Source organism: Stylophora pistillata, chromosome 12 (genome assembly GCF_964205215.1).
Source record: "Stylophora pistillata chromosome 12, jaStyPist1.2, whole genome shotgun sequence".
NCBI classification, from domain to species: Eukaryota; Metazoa; Cnidaria; class Anthozoa; order Scleractinia; family Pocilloporidae; genus Stylophora; species Stylophora pistillata.
This window is the reverse complement of record NC_142530.1, coordinates 27,469,892-27,493,960: the sequence shown is the minus strand read 5'-3', so window position 1 is coordinate 27,493,960 and position 24,069 is coordinate 27,469,892. Positions and strand designations below refer to the sequence as shown.

Here is a 24,069-nt window from a genome sequence, read left to right as displayed (position 1 = left end):
TTGCCGGCCATTGTGAAGAACACTTTGTCGCCTATCATGTACAACTGGCAGCCAAACAGGATTTAGCTCTCGATAAATCATTTACGAAGCAGGGAATTCTATTTTGAAAACAAGTTTCGGCTCGTTTTTTATTTTGTGTCCATCTCAAGGAAGAGCAACCTGATCATGAAAGCTGTGCACTGCAGGAACTTGGCACGTTCGTTTGGGAAAAATCACGAAACGATAATGCTTTTACAAAGTGATATCTGTTTTTCAATTAGTCAACAAGACGTGTAACTGAGATACCGTACCCAGTTAAGACTCGGATAATTTAATTGGTAGTCTGAAAATTTGTCTCCATTCATGTTATCTCTTTGTTTATACTAGCCTTTTACTCACAAACAACAAATCACAAACACAATAAAATTCCTGAGAAGTTAAGAAGGCTATAGAGACAGTATGATCAGAAAGTTTGCTTAGACGCCCCCTTCTATATTTCGAAAGTTGAACTGTACATATGAACGAAAATGTTTTGCGCAATCATTACAAATGTTGTTAGAAACGCCGTGGATACTGACTAAGAATAAATTTATTTACTGGATTTCGTCATGATTTGAGAGTCATCACGGGAGAATGGTTAAGTCTTTGTTCGCGTGTCGTGGCATGCTTTTACGGTCTGGTTAATGGTACGAATTGATATATTTTCTTAGCTTTACCAAACAAAAGAGCATACCAGCTGTTTTTGTAAAGCGTTATCGACTATTTTGAGACTTTTAGAACCGTTCTCTTGAAATCTCTTTTGTTTGTTAAGTTTTGTTCCGGTTACACAATGTAGAATTTTACTTTGAAATTGTTTGCATTCTTTCACTCAAAATATACTGATAATTTTAGCGTTTTTGAGTTTTAGCCCTGTAAGAAGAGGTCACGAACTCCCCATTTAGACTAAATTAATACATTTTTCGCTTTGATTCAGAACGCCGTTGTAAGTGATGGAACTTCCAAAAAGATGATGATTTGATTAGAGGAATCTGTTTGTGTTACATGACATTCGAGTGGACGTCATTTGTAAATATAATTATCCCAAGGTATGGTGTCGCCCACGTAAGAAAACTAGGGCCTGGCTGAGAATGCTCCCATATTTGGTTCTCAGTTCAGTAGGAAAAAGAAAATTCTGATTAAGAAATGTCATGTGGCAGGACATTTTAACGTAGTTTTTACCCGGAGATGAGGGTAAACAGGAGATTAGTATTGCACAGATGCGTAAAAAAGGAATGAAATACTTGTTGAACAAATTAAAAGTCGTCACTGTTTCCTAAAACAAAGCGTTCAGTGAATTAGCCAATCAGCTCTCGCTTTCAGCTGTTATGGTCGACTTCACCTTATACTTCATCTAATAATCGCTTGAAAATCGTTGAGGGCATATATAGCTTACAGCTGCATTAGCGAACGAAGCATTTTTACTTGCGATACAGTGTTGAACAATACGAGAAATCATTATCTTCATTACGTAGCAAAATGGTTTCCAAGAAACTTACTTTACTTTTGTGTTTGTACTTTAGTCTACGATTTTTTGTTCGTTCCCATGAACTACCCAAGCAGAAGCACGAGCACTACAGTTTTACGGCGTTACAAGAAACATTAAATGGCGAGGTTCTCCTCTCCGACGATGTCGATAGACTCCTCTCTAAGTTGCATTTCTGGAACTGTTCAGATAGCAGTGCAGGGATCGACAAGAGGAAGGTAAAAAGAGATAAGTTTACATGTTTAAACACCCCGATCTTTGACCTTGTGGTTCGTTTAATTTAAGTTAGGAAACAAATTTGTTCGATTCCCTTCGTACCTGAAAAAGTTACTAAAACGCCCAAATAATCAATAATTGAATGAAGTAACTCTTCTTTGATGTATACTTGGTGAATAAAAAAGTATCAAAAGCGTTGAAATTGTTATCGTTGTGCTGAGAAAACATTACAGAAGAGATCGAAGAACTTGTATTCCATGTCGTTGTTTCGCCGAGCACGCGGTCCTTTTGTTGTTCCCGTCTCTCTGATCGAAGTTTTTCTTTTCAGTGTCTCTCGACATCTTATGTCTTCAGCTACGCTGGATCGTCGGTTACACAGTTGAATTCCAGCGAATTTGTTGAAATCAGCCCCATGATTGTTTACTGTCTAGTGCCTGCGCCTGAAAAGAACCCTGGTCGATGTTCAGCTCCCAAGAACCACAGCGAACTTTACAGCTTGTTCGCAAGGAATTTCAGTCATCATGGCGATGAAGGAAATATTACGCATGAAACATTGGGTGAAATATTGAAGGAGATCAACTCGACGATCGGGAAACATTTAACTACGAAAAAGGTAGGAGAAGGAAACGAGATTGCAAGGTGTTTTGCTTGCTATTTTTATTGAACTAGCATGTGTGAACGTACAAATGCAACGTAAGCTTATATTCGCAAACTGCCAACATTTACGTCGGTACAAGACTTTTTATTCTTTAAGAGTGACTTTTTCTCGAGACTGAGTGAGAGGTGGCACATTGACCGAAAATTGACTTTCCTTAGAAACGTAGTAAGGTTTTTTTTTCTCAGATAAGCTTCCTTATTCGAGAAAATTCTTGAAAACTGACACGAGCGTCGGTAGCAGTTAATGGCGGAAATTAGTGCCTCGAGTTGAGGCAATTGCACTTTGCTCATGATAAGTGCAAAAGAAAGCAAGCTCTTATCAACTTCATACTTTAAATCGGAGGGATCGAGGTATGGTTTAAGCCTAAAACGGGACTATTTCATTTAATTTGGAGTTCGCGGAACGCCTCCATATTATTTTACTATTATCATTTCCCCATGCGCTATAACTCAGAATTAGTTGAGGTTAAGCTCGTGACAAGTGGAAATAGGTTTGTTTTCGAGGATATAAAAATTAGGTAGGGCGTTTTATTTCCATACGGATAAACCAGACTGAACTTAGTGAAAATCGCAATCGTCATTTGCGTCATGACATAATCTACTTAGGCACCCTGTGCTTAAATCCACAATTTGAAGCAAATTTTAGCAGTTTGCGCCGTGTTCGATTAGGAAATAAATACATTAAGCCCACCCTGTGTAGCTTACGATAGATTGGTCTTTAACCCTGCTTCCGTTTCAAATTCTCATGTATTTCCCATGGCGAAATTGTGTACAAAAAGCACATTCCTTCTTAATCTGGCGGGGTGATGTTTATTGTTATGGTCCCTTGAGACTTAACCTCTACCTCAAGTCTAGCGGAAAAAAAAGCCTTGTCATGTTTCTAGGTTCACTTTCAGTATCTCTGGGCAAGAGAAGGTGTTCAATTTTTCGACCATGTGCCACATTTTTGGATTTTCACTTGGTCCACTCAGATATTCACTCTGAAGGAGTTGAGTTTTAAATAGGCTAACTGGTTGCTTTCACATAGTACCAATATCCCTTGAGATAACCTTCTAAGGTTTTCACCTGGTCATTTTAGGTTTCATTCCATTTCCCTATATGGACTATAGATATGTGAGAGGTTATTTTTAATCTCAACTTCAGTTTGACAATTCCTCTCTAAAAGTGGAAAGAAGTGCTCTCGACTGGCAGAGTGCCAGCTGCAATGAATTGTTTTAGTGGTATTAGAGATTGAAATGGGAGGGTGCATTCTTTGTATGTGGAGCAAGATAATAGGCTGATTATCATAAAAGACAATGTTATAAAATATCCATTGCATTTGATAAGGTTAGAAGGATGGCTAATCAGTAAGATGCTTGAGAATTTCCATTCTTTTCATTAGATTATGTTAAGAGCTAAGATTTTTCTGGTTACTACACACATGATTGCAAGGTGGGTTAAAACTTGTAAGAATGGAAACTGTTATGATTTGCGACTCAAAATAGACGAGCACACGGTGAACAATAACAAATTTAATGTGCCCCAGATGTGTGATGTAATACATTCCATAACATCTTCCTTCCCAGATAAAGGTAAATGTATAACTAACTTGGGAGGACTAACAAAACCTTAAGCATTGAACTTAGCCTGAGTGTCAGGCCTTCCTAAGGGGCCAGGGGAGGGGGAAAAGAGAAAGGAGGGCCTGACACAAATCCATTCGGAGAACTGTATGACACATCCAAAATCTGGATGTGGCCGTGATTGGATAATACACAATACCCTCTGATGTCATCCCATTGACGGGAAGTAAATACGAGCAGAGTGATCAACAAGAAGAAGCCATTTGATTTTCGATGGACACTTAGATGCACATGCTATACTTTTATGGATAGAGAGGAATTCAAAAAGGCTCTAAAGGGAGCCCTCAAGTTCTTCCCTGAAGTTGTAATGGCTTTTACAAGCTCTCTGCGTAGTGATGGAAATTTTAGAGCAGCGTTTGCTGTTGCTTGATAATTTCCTAGGCAAAGGTGTTTCACCATCACACCTTCCAATTTATCGTCAGAGCTCCTTTCAACCACCCAAGGAGACAAAGGGTAACCAACAAAAACCTATGGATTTGTTGGGTACAAAAGACAACCAATTTAACCATTAAAAAATTGAAACCTATATCTATCATCAACCCGACTCATCTTTAACATCGGCGGTAAATATGTTTCTACAGGAAAATTCATAAGGTTAGTTATTTCGTTGTTGACGGCTGAACAATTGTCATCCTGTTTGTTGGCTTTAAACAAGGATCTTTTAGATGTTTTTTGCTCAGATCGTTGCCCTTGGGTTGTGTCTAAAAGCGATGGTTCAGTGCCCTTTTGATGCTTTGCAGTGGGGGTGATTCCAGTTGGCGATCGCTGGTGTTGAGACATGCGCTGGTAATTTTCTTTCCTTGATTTCTCAAGAGTTTGAAGAATGCAGGTACAAGCTTTTTCTGTATTTCTGTCAGATGATTTTCTGCCTGATGTATCAGTGAACGTCTGCTGTAACTCTGTCAACAGTTTGTAGCAATTCACGATCTTTTGGGTGCACTTTTTACAAACAGAGCATTGACGATCTTGCAATGGCACAATTCCTAAAACACCTAATAATTCTGCAAAAACGACAGGTTTTCCATTACAGGTGTTTGAAAACTCTTTATTGGAGTTCTCACAAAAAAGAGAAACCATGGCAACACAAGCACCGCTTTTTGTTCGCAAATTCTCGTTGCAAATTTCACATAAAAATTTCCCAGGGTCAGTAGCCATACCAGCTTCGGAATTCCCGCTTTTTGACACATGAAGCTGACAATGCAATGACCAGAAGTGATTTTGATTGGATGATTTGAATTATGCTGTATGGGGGTGGAAGGCGCTCTAGTAAAAGCATCTGTGTCGGGCATTTCTTCCTTCTGCTCTCTCCCTTTCTTGCTTCTGTTTTACCCCTTTCCTCCAGAAATGCTCCTAGAAACGCCTGATACTTGGGCCACATTCAACTAATTTACTTGTTGTCGCGCATCTTTGGATTTCTTCTTTGGTTTTTGATTGCTCTGCTTGGGGGTGGAGCGACAGACTTTTGCAAGGTGAATTTTCTTGTTACATTTAGAGCACATTTTGCCAAAGGCTGGGCAGTTTGCAGCTTCGTGGGAGTCTCTGCAGTATTTGCAATTTTTGACCTTGTGAGGATTCTTGCGAGGATTCCTGTTCCCATGGAGAAGATGAACAGTGTTGGTTTGTTCCATTTTGTGTCGTTGACTTGCTGCCATTTCGTTTGTGTGACAAATAGCCATGGCATTTTGAAGAGTGAAATAATTTGAATATATCAACAAAGTTGAAATGGTAAATTGGCCACTGTTACGGTTATAAAAGCTGACGTTTAGAGTGTTAGCCCTTTGATGAAGGGCTAACGCTCGAAACGTCAGCTTTTATAACTGTAACGGTGGCCAATTTACCATTTCAACGTTGTTGATATATTCAAATTATCTCGTTACCCCCACTGATGCAGTGCCAAACAGTTTCTTTACAAACTATCAGCCTTTATTTTTGAAGAGTGAGCGTAGTTTCCCCGTAGGAGACATTCGCGGTGTCCGTGATCTCGTAGACCAGTGACGATGCGGTCACGAAGTATTTCATCTTCAAATGCACCGAACTGGCATGTAGCGGCAAGTTTGCGAAGTTCAGTTAAGAACTGATCAAAGCTTTCACCGGGTTTCTGAGAGCGACTGTTAAATACAGACCATTCTTAAATCGTATTTTGTTTGGGCACAAAATATTCATCAAGCCTTCTGAGGAGAACATCAGCATCTTGTCTTTCATATTCAGTCATTGGAATATTTCTGCAGATGTGAAGGCATTCTTTACCCATGATCAACAACAACGTGGCTGCGACTATTTTCTTGTCTTTTTGTTCCAGTTTGGTAGCTGTAGCATAATTCTTCCAGCTGTCTTTGAGGAATTCCCAATTTGCGGCTTGATCTCCTCTGATATCCATTTCTGATGGCGGAGGGATCATGAATTGTGACATGTTTTTAGTTTATGCATATGACAGCAAACAGTTCTAACTTCGAAGCAGCGTGAGCATAAATTCGTGGAAACTGAGGTCTTTACAGCCTATTTGTGTGATACCTTTGGTGAGTGTCTTGCTTTTCAGCGCCCATTTGTTTCGGTTTGAGTGATCTTCGGCTGAAAATCCAGCTCCTAAAACACCATGTTATGATTTGCGACTCAAAAAGACGAGCACGTAGTGAACAACAACAAATTTAATGTGTCCCGAATGTGTGACGTAATACACTGCATAACAGAAACTATGACTGTTATGTTCTATTCAGTCGATGTTAAGGTTTCACTAGAGTTTTTGTTTAATTGTATACCTCTGCAATACTAATAGTTTGGATTCTGAGAGCAGTTATCCTATTGGTGGAATGAGACAATTGTTTTACTCACCTCTTAGAAGATTTTAAGGAACAAAATATGTGCAGACTTATTGAGGATTTGTTTAACTTTTATCATCAACAAGCCTCTAAACAAAGTTTGTTTATTTATTTACAAATATTTAGACAGGTTAGCCAAGTTCAGCAAATAGGTGGTTTAAATGGGGCCCTGTAAAAGTAACCCACCATCCCACCCTGGGGAAGACATCCACCACACAGTCATCTTGTGCTTGGGAAATTAACGTCTCCTACCCCTAACCTTGCCGGAGATGGGACCTACGGTTTTATTCATCCTTATCCGAGAAGATTAGAATATCTATCCATTTCTTGATATTAAAGAAAGGTAGCAATTTCTCCTCAGTTAATTTAAGACCATAAGTATTGGTCCGGCCAGGGCCTGACCAATTCATTCCATTCATTAGTGACCCCAAATGACAAGAGTGATTCCATTCAACTCTGAAAAATTTTGTTGATAAGAATGGCTGGACCTCTAAAGATTTGGTTGAACTTTTCTGCTGAAACTTATTGGGAAAGGCCCATTTATAGGTCATCCTTTGGCAAATGATTCCAAGAGGGAAAATATGCCAACTTACTACAAACTAGTTGAGCTTGTACCTGGAAGGTTTAAAACACAGGCCCATTTATGACATCCTAATTCATTGTTTTATGGTCTAGCAGATTTTATGCAGTCAAAGATTATTAATTGAACAATGACTGTAGATTTTTAGCAGTATTGGGTTTCTTGTTTAGTTAAGTGATGTGGCATTGCACAACATAAAACCCCTCTTTGCCAGGGGATTAGTGAATAGTACACTTGGTGTATTCTTGCCACCTGTTTGCTTAGTTAATTAAGGATATTGTGGGGAGAATTCACATGTTTATATCATTGTGTGGAGTTTAAGTGCTTAAAGAAGCTGATTGCGAGCAGATATTGCCTTTCTGATTTGTGATCTGAGCCGACTATATTGCACTGACACCTTTTGAACCCTTTTAACTCCTTTTATTTATCAATGTGCAACTTCTCACAAATTCAATAAATTACATCCATAAAACAGGTCTTAAGAACAAACAAAAATATTTAATAGAGAGTGTGGTTTTGATGTAAAACCAAGTTCCCTTCACTTATTTACAAAGAAATATATATAGTGTAGAGAGACAGGGAGAGAGAGAGAGAGAGGGAGAGAGAGAGAGAGGGAGAGAGAGAGAGAGAGGGAGAGAGAGAGAGGGAGAGAGAGAGAGAGAGAGGGAGAGAGAGAGAGGGAGAGGGAGAGAGAGAGAGAGGGAGAGAGAGAGAGAGACAAATTGTGATACAGAACTTTGCAGTTACAGAAAAGCTCTTAAATTGACCATCCCAAGTTATAATTACTGATTTACAGTTTTTGACTCAGCAACCTTCCAATACTAAGAGGGCTTTGGAACTATTGGGTCAAAACCTGAACTTCTTTATATAATTAAAAATAGAATTCTGGTTAGTCTGTCTCCCATGGCTGGCTGGAGAAGGATGTGAAATTGGGAATCATTTGTGCTCTCAATTGTTTCAGTCAAAAAAGCTGGGTTATACTGCTGACAAGGAAGTTGCTCACCATACAAACCAGGTGAACTGCTTCTTTTAAAATTCCGTGAGTTGTTTCAAACACCTTTACATCTGATTCAATTTTTTAACTACTATGTATTTTCATCTGTGATGACGCAATGCTTTGTTCCCGTAAAGCTGTCATCACAGGCATAAAGGGGAGTATGACAAGGAAACAAACTGTGCACCTATTTGTGAGCAGTCTTTTCATGAGCATTTAAATTCTCATTTGGAAAAAGTTGTGAATAATTTGTAAATTAATACATGGATGTGAAAGGTTAGAAATCTATACTGTCTCAAAAGTTTGCACAGTTATGTGATGTATGATGGTTTATTAAGCAGTTATCATGTGATTGCTCCATGGTTTTTTTTAAGGAAACATGAAACTTATAGCAATGGAATAAAATGGAATCAGTAGAAAACATAAAATACGAGTTTTTTCTGAAAGTGTTCATGATTTTTTCACTATTATTTGGTGAAATCAAGCCAACAGTAAATGAGTATGCCAGTTTCCATGCCAATTGAGAAAATATTTTGCCTTGCTAGTTTTGTCAAAATAAGCATAGAAATGGTGTGGTCATTGTGTATTTTAGAAGAATTGTTCTCAGTTGTAGTGGACATTTTTAACCAAGTAACCCATGAAATTCTCTAAGGCCCTCAAAATCAAACCTAATTCCTGTTCGCTCCGACGAAGGGCTAACACTCGAAACGTCAGCTTTTGTAATCGTTACAGTGGCGAATTTACCATTTCAACTTTGTTGATATATCCAAACTAATTCCTGTAAGCTGAGAAAAAACTCAAAATGGCTGTTCACTTACACAGTAATGTTATTGAATAGGGAGGTGTAACTTTATATAGCTTTCAATGCTGCTTTACTTTACAAAGCATGATTTAGGGAAAAAACCTGTGATTATTTTCATTGGTATTTTTGTAGTGTTTTTCTGCTGAGGACATTGTTAAAGAGATTGAGGAGGAAGAAGAGGGACATCATGAAGAAGACGGGCATCATGGAGAAGAGGAAGGTCACCATCATGAAGAGGAAGAGAAACCCCTCCATCTGGAAGACTTTCAAAAGGCCTGTGCCAGTATTGTGCTACATTTAGTACAAGGATATTGCATTGAGGAGGCACATGGACACAATGAGACTTCCTCCCTACCTTCGAGGGAGTTCTTCATAAAGGAGCTCTTTGAAAACAAGACACACCTCTCTGAGGGAGATTTGGAAGCAATTATGAAAGTTCTTAAAATTGGTAAAGCTGAGTCATCAAGTGGGGAGGATGCCCATGGTCACGACGATGGTCACAAGCACCGACGAAGAAGATCTGCTGGATCCCTCTTGTCTACATCACTGGGATCAAAGACCCCTCATTCTGTTCATCGCCGTGCAGTTGATGAGCATAGTCATGGTCATGGGACTGGAACTGGAACTGTAAGGAACATAGTACTTAATTAACCTTTAGCTCCCAAGATCTGATTGTGAACTCTCCCCTCTAGCTACTAAACATTTCCTTGTACTTTAGTTACAAGAATTTGGTATTACAGGGCTCAACACTAATAGTAGCCAACCAGCCACAGACTAGTAGAAATTCAGTTTTGGTGCAATTGCCTTGAGCCAGTTTGGCTACCAAACAAGCTGAAATTGTCATAACATCTAAGTTGTCATTAGCCAATTGGCTAGTAAGTTGAAAAGTTTGTGTCGAGCCCTGTATTAGATCAAGATAACCTCTACCCTATAAGGTTGAGTATTGTCACGATTGGGTTTTATGGAAGAAGTGACATGTTAATCTCTTTTGGGATTTAAGGGTTATGTCAATCTTTCAGGTAACCATCACTCCTTGAATGTATTACAATATACTAGAGCCCATACAGCCAGCAAAGTTTGCTTGTTACTTGGCAGCATTTTACTAGATAAATTAGACCTGAAAAACACAGCAAAATGAAGAATTAAACTGATTGTGCTATTGTCATTGCATTCTGATGTTGATTACATGTTGGGTAAACTTATTTTGAGGATGGTAACTGTGTGAAACAACAGAATACTAAAGATGGCATATTATATCATTATAGTCACAGTGTTACTCTCTCGACGATATGCTGACAGTTTTTGACATTGATCACACGATTGGTGCAGATCAATTTGACTTCAAAGAACTTTGCCCTGCTTTCATTCAACAAGCCAAAAGTGGACATTGCAATGAAGCTCACAAAGATACACCAGAAACAGACAAGGACATGGGAAAAAGTAAGTGTTCTTGAGTAATGCTGTTAACCGTGTCTCACAGGTATTACATGTGTATTTTACTTGTAGCTAACATCATTTGTCTCTCTGGCCATACAATACATTTGTCCCCTCTTCCTGATTTCACTTTTCTCCTTCGTAGTTGTTTTTCTGGTTTCCATAGCATGAAGCAACTAGGAGTGTCTCTACTTCTCCCCCCCCCCCCTGCATGAAAGCCAGTCCGATGCAGGGTTACCGCTTCAGCATTAAATTTACTCAATTGGTAGAGCGCTGCACTATTATTGCAGAGGTCAGTGGTTTGAATCCTGTACAGGCCTGATTTTTCTCAGGTTTAATTTTCGCTATTACATAAATAGCGCTATCTACTGCGAAGGATCGTGCATCATATGTATTAAATTTACTGCTACCCTTTTTAACACCAGAGTGAAGAGAGGCACTGTGAGAGTAAAGTGTCTTGCCTAAAAACAAGACACATTATGTCGCCTGCCAGGGAAGAAATGCAGACCACTTGATCTGCCTTCGAGTGCACCAACCATGAGGCCACCACGCCTCTCACTTCTTTTTAAGTGCAATGATGCCTATCATTAAGAAACATCAAAATGTCATTTCTACAGGGAAGGGCATTCTGTGCACACCACAATGTTCAAAGGTTTGAACCATTTTGACCCAATAATTGTTTTTCTTTCAGTATGGGGCTATGGTTTTCTTGCTGTCACCATCATCAGTCTCACATCCTTGGCTGGTGTGGCTACCATCCCATTTTTTGGAAAGAGAATGTACAAGAAAATCCTGGCCACCTTGGTTGCACTTGCTGTTGGAACACTGGCTGGAGACAGTTTGCTTCATTTGTTACCTCATGTAAGGACATAAGCCCTTTACACCCTAATATCAGTATGCATATTCTTCGTACTGTTCTTTTTACATTTCCTAAGATGCTGACAAGGAGAATTGTTTTAACAATCAAAGCTTTTAAGGGTCAGTGATCATTTCCTTTATTCTCATGATCCCAATAAATGATTCAACAGGATTAGTGAAAGGAGAAATTAGATGCTAGTCACTCGTAGGGTTTTACGAGTTGATGATAATGAAGATTTTTAGAAATGATACTTTGTGCTGTGAGGTGAATGCAGAAATTTTTTTTAACATGACTTTCAAATTATGAAATAGGAAGATCACTCTCTGAATAAATTGAAATGATACCCTGGGAGAAGTTGCTCTTTACTCCTTTTCTTCCATGAGATGGAAGATTTTTTGTGTTGAAATTTTGGCAAACAAAATTAGGAATATATTTACATATGTTATTTGCCTGTGAAAGAAGACATAACTTTACCATGATTCAGGGCTTGACACTAACTTTTGAACTTACTAGCCAAGTGGCTAGTGACATCTTAGATGTTATGACAGTTTCAGTTTGTTTACTAGCCAAACTGGGTAGTGGAAATTGAAAACCACCAGCTGAAACTGAATTTCTACTAGGCTGTGGCCAGTTGGCTACCATTAGTGTTGAGCCCTGATTATTATTATTTTTTGCCATTATGCAGGCATTTGGTCTTCATGCTCATGAAGAGGAAGGTGCTGGCCATGAAGGTCATGAAGAAGAAGATAATGGCTTTGTTTGGAAAGCTTTGGTTGTGCTGGCCTCTATTTATGCATTCTTCTTGTTTGAAACTTTGATGCATCTGTGTTTGAAGAGTAAGGTTGGAGAACACAGCCACAGTCATGTTGATGTTGAGGTGAGCAGACTTGATACATTGGACAGTACATGTGCTACAGTCTTTGCTTGTTCCTCTTTTCTTTTTAATGGCAAAATGAGGTCTGTGTTAGCACTAATATCCCTGTTTCTTTGTTTTGTTTTGTATTTTTTCTTCAAGCCTGAAATCAAGACCTCTCTGTCATCCTCACAATGATTACATGACCAGAAAATGTTTTCTGCACTGAAACTAAGTGTTATTGTTCCTTTTTGCAGCTGCCTGGCCCTTCCAGTCGGCATATGAGCTTCAAAAAGAACAGGAAGTGTTCCAGGTTGGAGCACCGTGAAGGTGCACCACCCATTGCAAATCATCATGATGAAGTACCACCCATGGACAATGGTGGCATTGTTTTGACAAATGTGGTAAGCAGAATGTTAACAGGTTTTATTTAGATTGTCTGTAGGTTGGAGAACAACATGCTTTACTTCACTCTACCCAAGTTAATATATAAATTTATAAATGGACATTTGTGAACAGTTAGCACAAGCTTGTGAACAGTCAGCACAAGCTTTTATACAGTGAGATTTTCACAGGGGATTTAAGCACCTCCATCAGATATCTAAAATGTAGAGGTATACTGTGGAAATTGGGAAAGAATTTGAAGATGGGGACCAATTTATATGGCTTGTGTGTAAATATTGCTTTTAGTCCTTAAAGAGATTAAGGAAGTAAAGGAGAATGGCAATCAGAATTCAGGTGGGGAAGGTCATAACAGAATTAAGCTCGGGGTAGTGCATCAACCCCAGAATAACAGCACTGAAAGCACTCAGCTCAGTTAAAGCTACATGATTACAGTAAAATTGCATGATAGAAAACCCCTGTAAAAGTCATCAGGTCAGAGTACAATGCAGGGGATGTGGCCCTGATGCTAATTTGAAAATTAAAGAGTTACAAGAAAATCATTGAAAAAAAAAAATTATTTAACTCTGTGACTCCTGATAGTGACAAGCATCTAATTCCTTCTTGCAAGTGTCATTCCAAGTCACACATAAAGGTGACAAGAATAAAGGAAATGATCACCAACTAACGAAGCTCTTGATTGTTAAAAAATACTCTCCACGTCAGTACTTTAGGAAATGACGATGTTAGCGGTAAAGTGTGTCTTTTTATTCAGAATTACAGATGTGATGTGTTTAAAGTTTATCTAATCTACTTTTAATTTAAAAAAATGTTTTAACTCTAAGGTTGGTTTATCTTTATTGAATTGAAGTTTAAATTTAAGCCTGTAATCTTTTATTGCTAAAGGAGGGTCCTACAGCATACTACAACTCCAGTCCTTCGTGTACATTTCGTTCACACAGTGTCTATGAGCATGTTTCTAGTTCAGATACTGAAGGGGGTGATTATCAGGTAACATGACAACTGATAATATCATGTTGTGTTCATTAATAGTGTAGCAATTTGATAATAATGGTAAACTTTGAACGATCTTACCTCCCAGGCTGTTGATTCTGACTTGGGTAAAATTTTATTAATATATTCTAAAATGTTTTGTTTAAAAAGTGATGTGCTCTCATCCAATTAGTAATTGGAACTGTTTAAGGAAAGCTCCTCAGTTTTCAACTTAACCAAGCAATGAATAATATGCTTTGTACAATACATGATTGCTGAAACAGTGAAATTTTAAATCAATGAGACTGAATTCATCATAATTTTTTATAAAGTTATTGAACTATTGACCAACAGCATATCTTACGAAGGGCTGCTTAAGATTTCCTGTGTATGATCAATAAACAGTAAACCATAATTACTGGTTACATCATGCAGTTGCAACTGGGATAAGCACTGACAGGGTGGACCTTCTAGCTGATAAATTGATGTTCCTTTTACTCACCGAAATTTTCTACAATTCAAAACTATTTTAATGGGGCTACATTGATATTAGGCAATTTTTTCAAAAGGTTTTAAACTGTGGCTAGACAGTTCTAACATCGAGGTGATGATTTTAAACAGCACTCACTGCTGGAAAGAGTCACATTGAAATTTCCTCTATGAATGTACAAAGAAGAGATCTTTTTTTTCTTTTTAACCAGAATGCCAACGGTGAGGTCAAAGGGGATGGAGCTGCAGCCCCTCAGGATGTGTCAAGCAAACCCAAGAAAAGTCTGAAATCCAGCTTGTCACGCCGTTCAGTATTCAGTGATGAAGAGGGAATTAAAAAACCTATGAAGAAGATATCAGCTGTTGCTTGGATGATCATAATAGGTGATACTCTTCATAATATCAGTGATGGCTTAGCCATTGGTGCAGCATTCTCAGAGGGAGGGAATTCTGGTGTGTCTGGCGGCATAAGTACATCGATTGCTGTGTTTTGCCACGAGTTGCCACATGAACTTGGTAAGAAAATCGTTATTATACTCATTCTCGCAACGTGATCATTTTGTAATATTGTTGTGTAAGTGAATGCTTAGATTCTTTGTTGTTCTTATTTTAATTTTTTCCAAAATTGTTTTTTCTGATTTGATCGGCATCCCATCTGTGATCCAGTCCGTGATCCCATCCAGATTTTGGCAATGCTAGATCATTTGTATAGTTCAGTGACTTGAACTAAAATTTTTCTTTTCAATTTGCAGGTGATTTTGCAGTTCTACTGACAGCTGGCATGTCTGTTAAGATGGCATTGGTAGCAAATTTATTGTCAGCCTGTTCTTGCTATATTGGCTTGGCAATTGGCATTTATGTAGGTCAGCAGGCTGATGTGCGATTCTGGATCTTTGCCATTGCTGGAGGAATGTTCCTTTACGTAGCTTTGGTGGACATGGTAAGAAATCTTTCCTTTATAATTTGACACACTTCATGTGCCAGACATGGAGGGCTATTGTCAGTAGGAAGCATTTTGAATCGTAGATCCAAAGGTGCAGGGTTTTGGTTCCCAGGCCAGGTCACTATGTTGTTTATTGGGTAGGAGTTTGAGTGGGTACCAGTCCACATGTCAGAGAAACCTGGCAAGATAATGGAGGAGGGTTGTGGTAACCTAGGGTAGCCTGCAGTGCAGGCAGTTTTGGTGGTTTTCATCTTTCGAGTGTTTAGCTGCCATGTTGGATTTGTTGCAGACTGGGAGAATTGAGTTGACAATGCGAGAATGTCAGAGTGGGTGGGGGGACGAGGAAGGAAAATCGCCTGCCCAGAGAGGCTGTAAAATTAAAAAACGCCCCTAATTAGTATCGCTTGATCGCTTTTCCAGAAGTGAATCATTGGCCAATGAAAATGAAGTAATTCCTTACCGGAAGATAAAATCCACTTCCGACAAAAACAAATAGAATACACATGTTGTCAACTTGGAAAACTTTCAGAGCTACAATGTTGAGATGTGGGAAAAAAGTCCTAGTGACAACTGCAGGCTTTGCAACATTTCTTTTAAAGTTAAATTTGGAAATGTCGCTGGTAAACAGAGTCATTCATCGTCGGAAAATCTTTTCAAGCCTTCAAAACGTAAAGATTGTTTTGGCGTTGTTCTTGCCAATATTTGTAGGCAAGTAGGATTGGAGTTGATACAAGACTCGCAAGTATTTTCAGATCGAGTGTGCAACCCTTGTGGTTGCAAAATTCAAAACCTGGGCCAGTTGTACCAGTTCGTGAAAGCTGGAACTTCCAAAACAGCAAACACTCCCAGTAAAAGAAGTGATAAACGCGATCTCAATAGTCCAGAGAAATCAATTTCATCGTGGAAGAAATCGAAGGTGATTTGTGTGAATTCACCAGCAGCCATAAAAACCACTGAGAAATAAACACGTAGAGGAAATCTCTCATGTTTGAAACGGAAGATGTGGTTTCTGCGTGTGCATCTGCAGTGAAGGATGAAAAATTAAGAAAATAATAACAATAATCGCGCACGCAGCTTTTGACAACAATATTTCTTGGACACAAATCAACAACTGAAAGATGAGGCTTTTTCCAAAGCCTGTCGAAAGAACTGCCAATAAATTGCTCCCATGCACAAGCGTTGAGATTGCTTCTTTTTGTTCGTGGCATAATTGACGCAACATACCCAGCTCTGAGAGAAATGAAAGAGATTCTTCGAGTGCAGCATCGAAAGTTAGCAAGTCCACCATTTTCTTGATCACATCACAGAGAAGCACGCGCATGCACGGCAGGAAGAGGCTGAAGCAATGTTAGCATTGATTGGCAAGTATCAATTTGAGTGCACCCTGCTGTACCAATCAGAGACTCCGTTCGCCTACCAACGGAATTTCTTAAAGAAACAATCAGTGCGGGCAGGCGGATTTTTCTTTCCCCTCTCTCTTTCCCTTCCCCAATTTTTCTCTCTACCTCCCACTAGCTTGGTAAACTTTTTACCTTGCCCCAACTCTCCACTGTTTTTCTAATTCAAGGTGGCAGCCTGAACAACCAATGGGAATATCCACTCGCCCCACCAAAATCCGACTGCACTGCAGGCTAACCTGGGGCAGACTCACAAACCATCCATGCGATAACCATCATGTCAATGAAAGGGGATAAGCTATAACCACCAAGCAAATCAGTCTCTCTTGCTATCTTATTGCAGTTTGCATTGTTCACCCGACCTCAGCCCAGCATGGGGAAGAGAGACTTTAGATTTCACAGGACCTGTCAGTTAATAGGTTCACTTTTTTATTATAAGTAACCACACTGCTTATTATTGATTTAAAAAATGTAAGCCTTGAGGTACAATATGCTCTACTTCTCAGTTCAGAGCTAACACAACAACTCATATTTATTGCAGCTTCCAGACCTGATGCACAGTGAGTCATTGCAGACTGAACCATTAGTGACATTCATTTGTCAAAACTTTGGCCTGCTGCTTGGAATTGCAATTATGTTGGTGATAGCCTTGTATGAGGAAGATCTAATGGCTGTAACTTGGTAGTGAACGTTTGCCCTTGTCAAATGGTTGTTCTACAAAATAGTTGATATCTCGGAGTTATTCTGTGTTGTGTTGATTAGGGAGGGTATTTTTGATATTTTTTTTTTGCAGATGTTTGTTTGATTAAGTGAGTGATATGATTGGCATAAGTTCTTTTTATATAGATATATTTTTTTGTTCTTTCTAATTAAAGAGTGCAGTGGTAAGTGTGACGAATGAGTTGGATGTTGAGTTAGTAACACTGGCTTTGCGGTCTTATTCTTATAACTAGTTATTTAACATATTCAGTTTTTAGAGCATTCCTTTTGTTCTTAAATAAGCTCAGTAGAACAACAATTATCTTCTACTTATCATGGTAAAGAAAGTGTTTTCATTAAAGGATTGAAAATTCAGGCTTAATTTTTTCCAAGTTGAAAAGGTGCTTAGTGGTTTTTGTAGGGGACAAAATTTTGAATCTGTTAACTCTCATAGAAAGTGGAAATACTTTGTTATAACTACCTGAACTATAAGATTGTAGACATGCTTGTATTTTAATTGTCAGAAATCATTTAGCATCAATTATTACACTGAATTTTTTACTTCATGTGTGCTATATGTTGAAGAGGTGTTAAAAAACAATTTTGTCCCAAATGATCATATTTTACTCCTTGTGCAAGCATAAAGTAGCATTTTTAAAATAAGTGCATCGAAAATTACAGCATTTCCCAATGTTGGTTATTATTCTTATCTGTCCACAACTATACAAAACTTCTGGGAATTTATTGAACCTTTTTAACTCTTTATGAGTGATCAAGACTGAATTTCTCCCTACAGTGTCATTATAATATCAAACAGACAAGTGAGTAGGAAAATTAATATATAGATTTAGCCAAGCCTAAAAGCGGAGCTCCAAGTTTGTATTATTAATGATAACATAAAAGATGTGCATTTGCCAAGGCTCGCCTGAGACACCCCTCCCTTTGTTTTGATAGTCTACCCTACCCGTGCAATCTGAAGGTACGTACGTACACTCGGTCAGTCACGTGACAACTACACGAAAAGAAGTTGACCATATTCCATGGGTATGGGGCTGTGCCCCACGCATGCATGGGAGCTCCGCTATCAGTTAGGGAATATTTGGTTGATCTAATACCAAATTCTCTGAACTGCTTTCATAAGAACTGTATGGCTGATAGTGAGGATATTTACTATTGAGATCTTGGCAGTAAAAGGTTAAAAGCTGGTACATGAGAAGACCATACTGTTTGAATTTAGTCAAAATATGGAGAACAATTTAGGTGTTTATATTTACAGTACTTCTGTTCTACAGTTTTTGTTTTATATTCAACAAAATAAGGTTGGGCCTTTGGTCCCCACCATCAATATACCACTTTCTAAATAGAATGAAGTAAGGAGTAAAGGATGATGTATTTAATACTTTAAGTAATATTAGTAATCATATTAAAAGAAAAGTTTCTGTTAGAAGATGAGTGATAAGTGTTCTCTTATCTGAAGTACATTTATCTTGCAGGTAATTTGTGCATCAAACTAAAAGAAATCATCAAGAGACTGGATGAAATTTGTTTTTTGTTGTTTTTTTTTTTACTCTATTGTTCTTGTTCAAACCAGACCCCAAGCTGCCATTTATGTCAAATTTGTTGAACTACCAGTTGATAAAACTCTTCTGACAAACCATAGTTAATCGAGGGGATTGGTTTCCCTTGATTAACTATGGACAAACATATTTTGATTCTATGCCTTGTAGCCTAGTAGTTATTTGACACCCACTTTCAGTCATACACTGGCTAAAACTCCCTGTGACCCCTCCCCCTGCCTATTTAGGTAATCTACAAAACTTGTAACTTCCACTATTATTTATTCACTTTCCAAATTATCAATATGAAATTGAGTGAGCTGCAAATGGCCACAGCTAGTCCAGGGTGGGTCAGTCATTATTAACCCCTTGACCCTTAAGGAGTGATCAACATCCAATTTCTCCTTACAATATCACCCCTGAATCACACATTGAGGTTCTGGGAGTAAAGGAAAGGATCACCAACTGAACAAAATCTTGATTGTTACACAAATTCTCCTTGTTTGCACCTAAGGAAATGTATAGGGAACTGTATGGAGAATATACATGCTGATGTTAGGGTGTAAAGGGTCAAGATGAGATAACTTAACCTATCTAAGCAAATTGCCTAAACTAAACTGGATTCAGTATTAGGAAATACTTAAAATTAAACATATTTAACCACCCATAAATAGGTTAAAAAGAAAATTACTGATTAAAATGCTTGGATGTAATGTCACTTTTGTCATAATTTTTTCAGTATTTGAGTAATCCCCTTCGCCAGGATCCCATACAAAATATCATGGAGTTTTGTTGAAATTTTTTTTCGTGATATACTGTAGGAGTTTCAACCCTTGGCATGGTCAAGTTACCTTGACATTTGCAAAATGCTATGTACACACTATTGTAACACTATCACTATGTAAATTGGGCTGGCAATTTTGTTACACAATCCAGAAATGAAAGTTATTCCAGTTCTCAGGAATAGCCACTAAAGATATTTTAGGTTTATAATGCTATCTATTTTATTATTCTACTTGGCTTCAAATCAGTAGGCTATGTTTCTGGGAAGAGACCTGGAAACCAGTATAATCTTTCATTGGGTTCTTGGTCATCAACCCAAGCCATCTCTTCATGAACCATGTGATCCTAAATAATAAACAACAACAATAACTGAAACAGAACCAATGACAGGTGATCTCAAAACCCAAATCAGTTTTTATCCATACTAGCGACTACATTTCCCTTACCTGCTATGATAATTTAGTGTTGTTTGTTCTCATATGACCAGCAGACTTAATGATTTATTTGTAGGTAAGATGGAATCATTTTTGTCATTCCCCTGCTTTAGGAAGTTTGTTTGGGTTTATTTTGAGTTCTCATTGGCTCTTTGGGGCATTTTCCTTTCTTGTGATTGGTTGTGATTATTTTCAATTGATTTGGTTTTATGATGCTATCAAAAAGCACTCATTTATGTAGCTAAGTAACTCACCAAAACTCTCCTTGTGCGATCAGCTTCCCATCCTAGATCCCTCATTAAGGATGAAACAGAGGTGTATCCTGTACCCTGGAGAAACAGAAATTAATGAAGTGTTGGTTATGTATTAGGTAACAAATTTAGGAGCTCTCTGTCAGAAATGTGCTGATAGAAAATTACCTGTGTTACAAACATTATTGGTCATGGTGTGCCCAATCAAGACAAGAAATCTTAAAAATTACCATCAAATCACTCAAAAGAACAGTTTGTGTAGGAAATGCTAGAAAAAAAGGAGGAGAGGAAAAGATAAAGAGGGCATTACTGAAAAAAGCCAACTGTAAGGTGTGGTCAGGGGTGTCTCTGGCAAAGTATGGAAGCAGGGGGTGGGGGTGTCCAAGATAGAGACCAGCCATTTTGGCTCCCATGCTGAGAAGAAAAACTTTTTGATGATTAAATTTACAACATAATTAGCCAATTTATGAAAAGGTGTTCAGGAGAGAAAAGCAAGCTTTACCATTTTTTTTTATTTGGCATGGTTGAGAAGACAAACCTGTGCCAGCTGAAGAGCAGCAGTGTGATCCATGCTCAGTTCTCCTGGCACTGACTGGACAAGTCGTTTGTTACCCACTGGTATGATCTGGAAGCCACTTCCCATAACATGCAGTTTTTTAATTGCACGTGCCAAATCATCCCTGGAATGAATAGGGTAGTAAAGTTAACCTTTGAGCTAAGTGAGCAACACTACCAAAACTTGATCTGGTTTCTGTAGCCTGAAGCCACTGGCAGTATTACAGCTCCCCATGGATGGGATGCTAACCTACACTGGTTATACTGTGCCCCTTCCCCTCCATGACAGTTAGCATGTTTTGCAATCCTAGGTGGAGAGAGGCATTGTAATGGTATTTTTGTCAAGAATACCAAAAAATGAACCTTTGAAGTCTCAGCCCTGGATGTCTTAATTTACAGTTCATCATTCTAACTGAAGTGCCCCTGCATCTCATAACATTAACATGGTTAATTCTTCTTTTAATTTGTCTCATCAAACTTACAACAAAAATTTTGCATTTATGCTGGTTAAAGTCAACTGAAGTTAAACATTAGTGAACTTCATTTCCATCATTTGATAAAACATCACACTCACAAGTGGTAAGTACTGGTAGTTAGCCAAAAATGACTGAGGGTAAAATTGCAACTCTTACTCAGATACGTCTTGTCTAGATTTGCTTGTCTTGAGAATTTTCTTGTGTAATTCATCTAGTGTCATTAGGCCTAAGATGTGAAAAGCCAGTTTTAATATAAAAATTCAAGCTATACATTCAAATACAAAGGGGGAGACAGCATTTCCTCATTTTTTTTCCTTGTAAGAGGCTCAAAAATATTTGGATATCAACAGTGTACAATTAAGTATAATCTGCAAATTCATTCCAGCTAACTTGATGCCAGCTATGTGTACATGTTGTATCACAAAGACAATTTTTAACATCTTGTCAGGATTGCACAAACCTCCATTCCGTGACCTTGTTGCCATGCAAATTTCAACAATTTGGATGCCAAGCTGGTTTAGAATAAGACAAACAGAACATGAAGGCAGGTTGATAACAATGTTACTATCCTTTACGTAAAGTCGTGGAAGAATTTGAGAGCAAATGGTTAGTAAGTCTAGATTCTGGATCACCATGCCATGGTTCCAGACTTGACTAGGGTCTCTGTGTCTTGTTTGTGAGGGATTGAAAGGTAACCATATAACCAGTATGAAATTTTATCAGTACATTAAACTGCACCAAAAAAGACAAAAAGAACAGATAGTGGTCTGAGATTTTGTCTCTTGTTCTGAGAACTGATTACCCACCTCATAATAAAAATCTCCAACACCTAAAAGCTCTGCCCAGAAACCTTTGCTTGCTATAAAGTAAGTGGCAGCAAATATGGTTTGAGAACTTAATGTTTCTTTAGTTAAGGTGGCATGACTTGGTTCTTGCTCTGTGTGTAGCTCTCTATTGTGTGTACAAGACACAAAAATATATGATCATCTCAAGGTTACTTATGCAACTTACAGTATTCAGCTGTTCTGTAGGTGGATGGAGCTAATCACTGAATAACTGTTTAACTTTTGTTTTGGTTGCTTCTCACTCAATTATATATTAGAAATGAAGTCTTAAGGGGTTATGTTATCTTACTAAGAAGCAAAACTGAAAAGGGACACAATATTAAGGGACCGACCAATACCGGGCAGTGGTTTTCAAAAAAGTGTGGTGTTTCAAAACTGAACCCCCCAAAAAAATTTTGGGGTAAAAATTATACCCCTCCCTTCCCAATTCTTGTTTGAAAAGCATACTCCCCCTCCTGAGGAGGCATAATTCTTTCCGTCCTTCCTTAGACAGACTTTTTTATTAGCCTGAGAAAAGCAGCTGTCCTTTTGCTCCCTTCATTTCCCTATGAAAGAAACGAAGGGAAACGAAGGAGCGAAAGGACAGCTGCTTTTCTCAGGCTAACTTTTTATTTTTTTGATTTAATATCTCGTTTATCTTTTCTCTCATTTATTGTTTGTACTATTTTACATTGTTTAAATTATTAAAGTTTAGCTGTTTGTGTCTCTTGCACGACCATGTCAAACAACCCTTTCCTCGGGACCTGAAATAGCTTCAAATTTTTAATCCTTTCCTTTTCCTCAACCACGGGATCGACGATGGATCACTCATGTCAAATTCCCTAGACTGCTGTTGCAGTGTCATAAAATTTGACCCCCTCATGTTTCACACCAGTGAAAAGTTTACCCTGTAAAGAGGGGCTTGTTTTAAATTTGTACCCCCCCTCCAAAACCACTGCCCCTCCTGGGACATAATAGTCCTTTTACAGTTGTGGGCTTGGTGGTCAAGCCTTTGAACAGGAATGAGGCTAAGGGTGACCTTGTTATGATACAGATGTTGCTGCTTTTCAAATGCAATTTCTTTGTTATCAAGCTAACTAGATACTGGTCTCTATCACAACAATGTCACCCTCAACCTCACTTCAAATCAAAGGCTTGGCAACTAAGTACACAACTGTAAAATGGTCTATTAACGATCGGTCCCTAAGAGCAAATCTTTACATAATGCTAGAAAACTTCAACAAAAACATATGCCAGCCCTGAGTTCACTTCATTATATTTTTAACTACCCAGCCAATGTTTTTGTATATATGGCTTACACGCAAGAGGGTCGACACCGATGCGAGCACACATCTGCTGAAAGTGGCCTCTAAACTCAGGGTTCTTCTTAATCTCTTGTTTGTACTTCCCAGCGAAGTCTTCTAGTGATGTCTTGAAGGAATCCAGCTGTTTTCCCATCTAAAAGCAAGGAGGCATGGCCAAAATTTTCTGAGAGAGGATAATTATTTTAGATACTTCGATAATGATACTAAAAATGGAAGTCCAAAAAATTATATTTAATTCAAATAATTGTTGCTTGGAGCTGATGGAGCCTGGGAGAGGAATCACTTGAATGATCAGAATCATATAAGGGTTATTACTTGGGATAGTTGAATGTCTGCTATTTCTGTCCCCTTTGTAGCATATTTCTCCTGCAAGAATGAGAGAAAATTTGCAGTTGACAAATAAAGACAGTGCCGAGTTACTGAGCAAAAGAGTTCAATTTTATCTGAAAGTCAGTTTTTCTAATAATTTTTTTGAAGGTTATACTGCAGTTACCCTCGCCAAACGTTGTCTGTTTATTGCACCCACTCCTCCCGGTCCTCTCCTCATCTTTATGACGATCTTTTCTCCTCCAAAAAAAATCAAACTTTGGGCATTTTTTAAGGTGATTATCAATTTGGTGTCACTTTGTGTG

The 24,069-nt window shown here is 38.3% G+C and overlaps 2 protein-coding genes across 6 annotated transcripts; one reads left to right on the top strand and one right to left on the bottom strand.

Annotated features, from left to right (window-relative positions):
- The first annotated feature begins 1,372 nt into the window (after positions 1-1,372).
- Positions 1,373-18,680, top strand: LOC111341454 (metal cation symporter ZIP14). 4 transcript variants are annotated; one of them, XM_088741203.1, is made up of 12 exons: positions 1,373-1,719; positions 2,046-2,330; positions 8,351-8,404; positions 9,318-9,812; positions 10,451-10,625; positions 11,311-11,480; positions 12,164-12,355; positions 12,589-12,735; positions 13,619-13,723; positions 14,407-14,710; positions 14,947-15,134; positions 17,076-18,680. In XM_088741203.1, the coding sequence occupies exons 1-12, from the start codon at positions 1,495-1,497 to the stop codon at positions 17,217-17,219; spliced, it is 2,484 nt and encodes an 827-aa protein (XP_088597329.1). In that variant the 5' UTR covers positions 1,373-1,494; the 3' UTR covers positions 17,220-18,680. The 4 variants fall into 4 exon arrangements, with proteins under 4 accessions (XP_088597329.1, XP_022804167.2, XP_088597330.1 ...); XM_022948432.2 differs by lacking the exon at positions 8,351-8,404 and having other exon boundaries at positions 1,374-1,719; XM_088741204.1 differs by lacking the exon at positions 13,619-13,723 and having other exon boundaries at positions 1,374-1,719.
- Positions 17,955-24,065, bottom strand: LOC111341487 (vacuolar-sorting protein SNF8). 2 transcript variants are annotated; one of them, XM_022948475.2, is made up of 9 exons: positions 23,931-24,065; positions 23,753-23,803; positions 23,432-23,570; positions 22,095-22,147; positions 21,749-21,800; positions 21,445-21,514; positions 20,796-20,937; positions 20,261-20,335; positions 17,955-19,917 (listed from the first exon to the last, which is right to left on the bottom strand). In XM_022948475.2, the coding sequence occupies exons 1-9, from the start codon at positions 23,982-23,984 to the stop codon at positions 19,825-19,827; spliced, it is 729 nt and encodes a 242-aa protein (XP_022804210.1). In that variant the 5' UTR covers positions 23,985-24,065; the 3' UTR covers positions 17,955-19,824. The 2 variants fall into 2 exon arrangements, with proteins under 2 accessions (XP_022804210.1, XP_022804217.1); XM_022948482.2 differs by having other exon boundaries at positions 23,432-23,600; positions 23,931-24,019.
- Between the last annotated feature and the right edge of the window lie 4 nt (positions 24,066-24,069).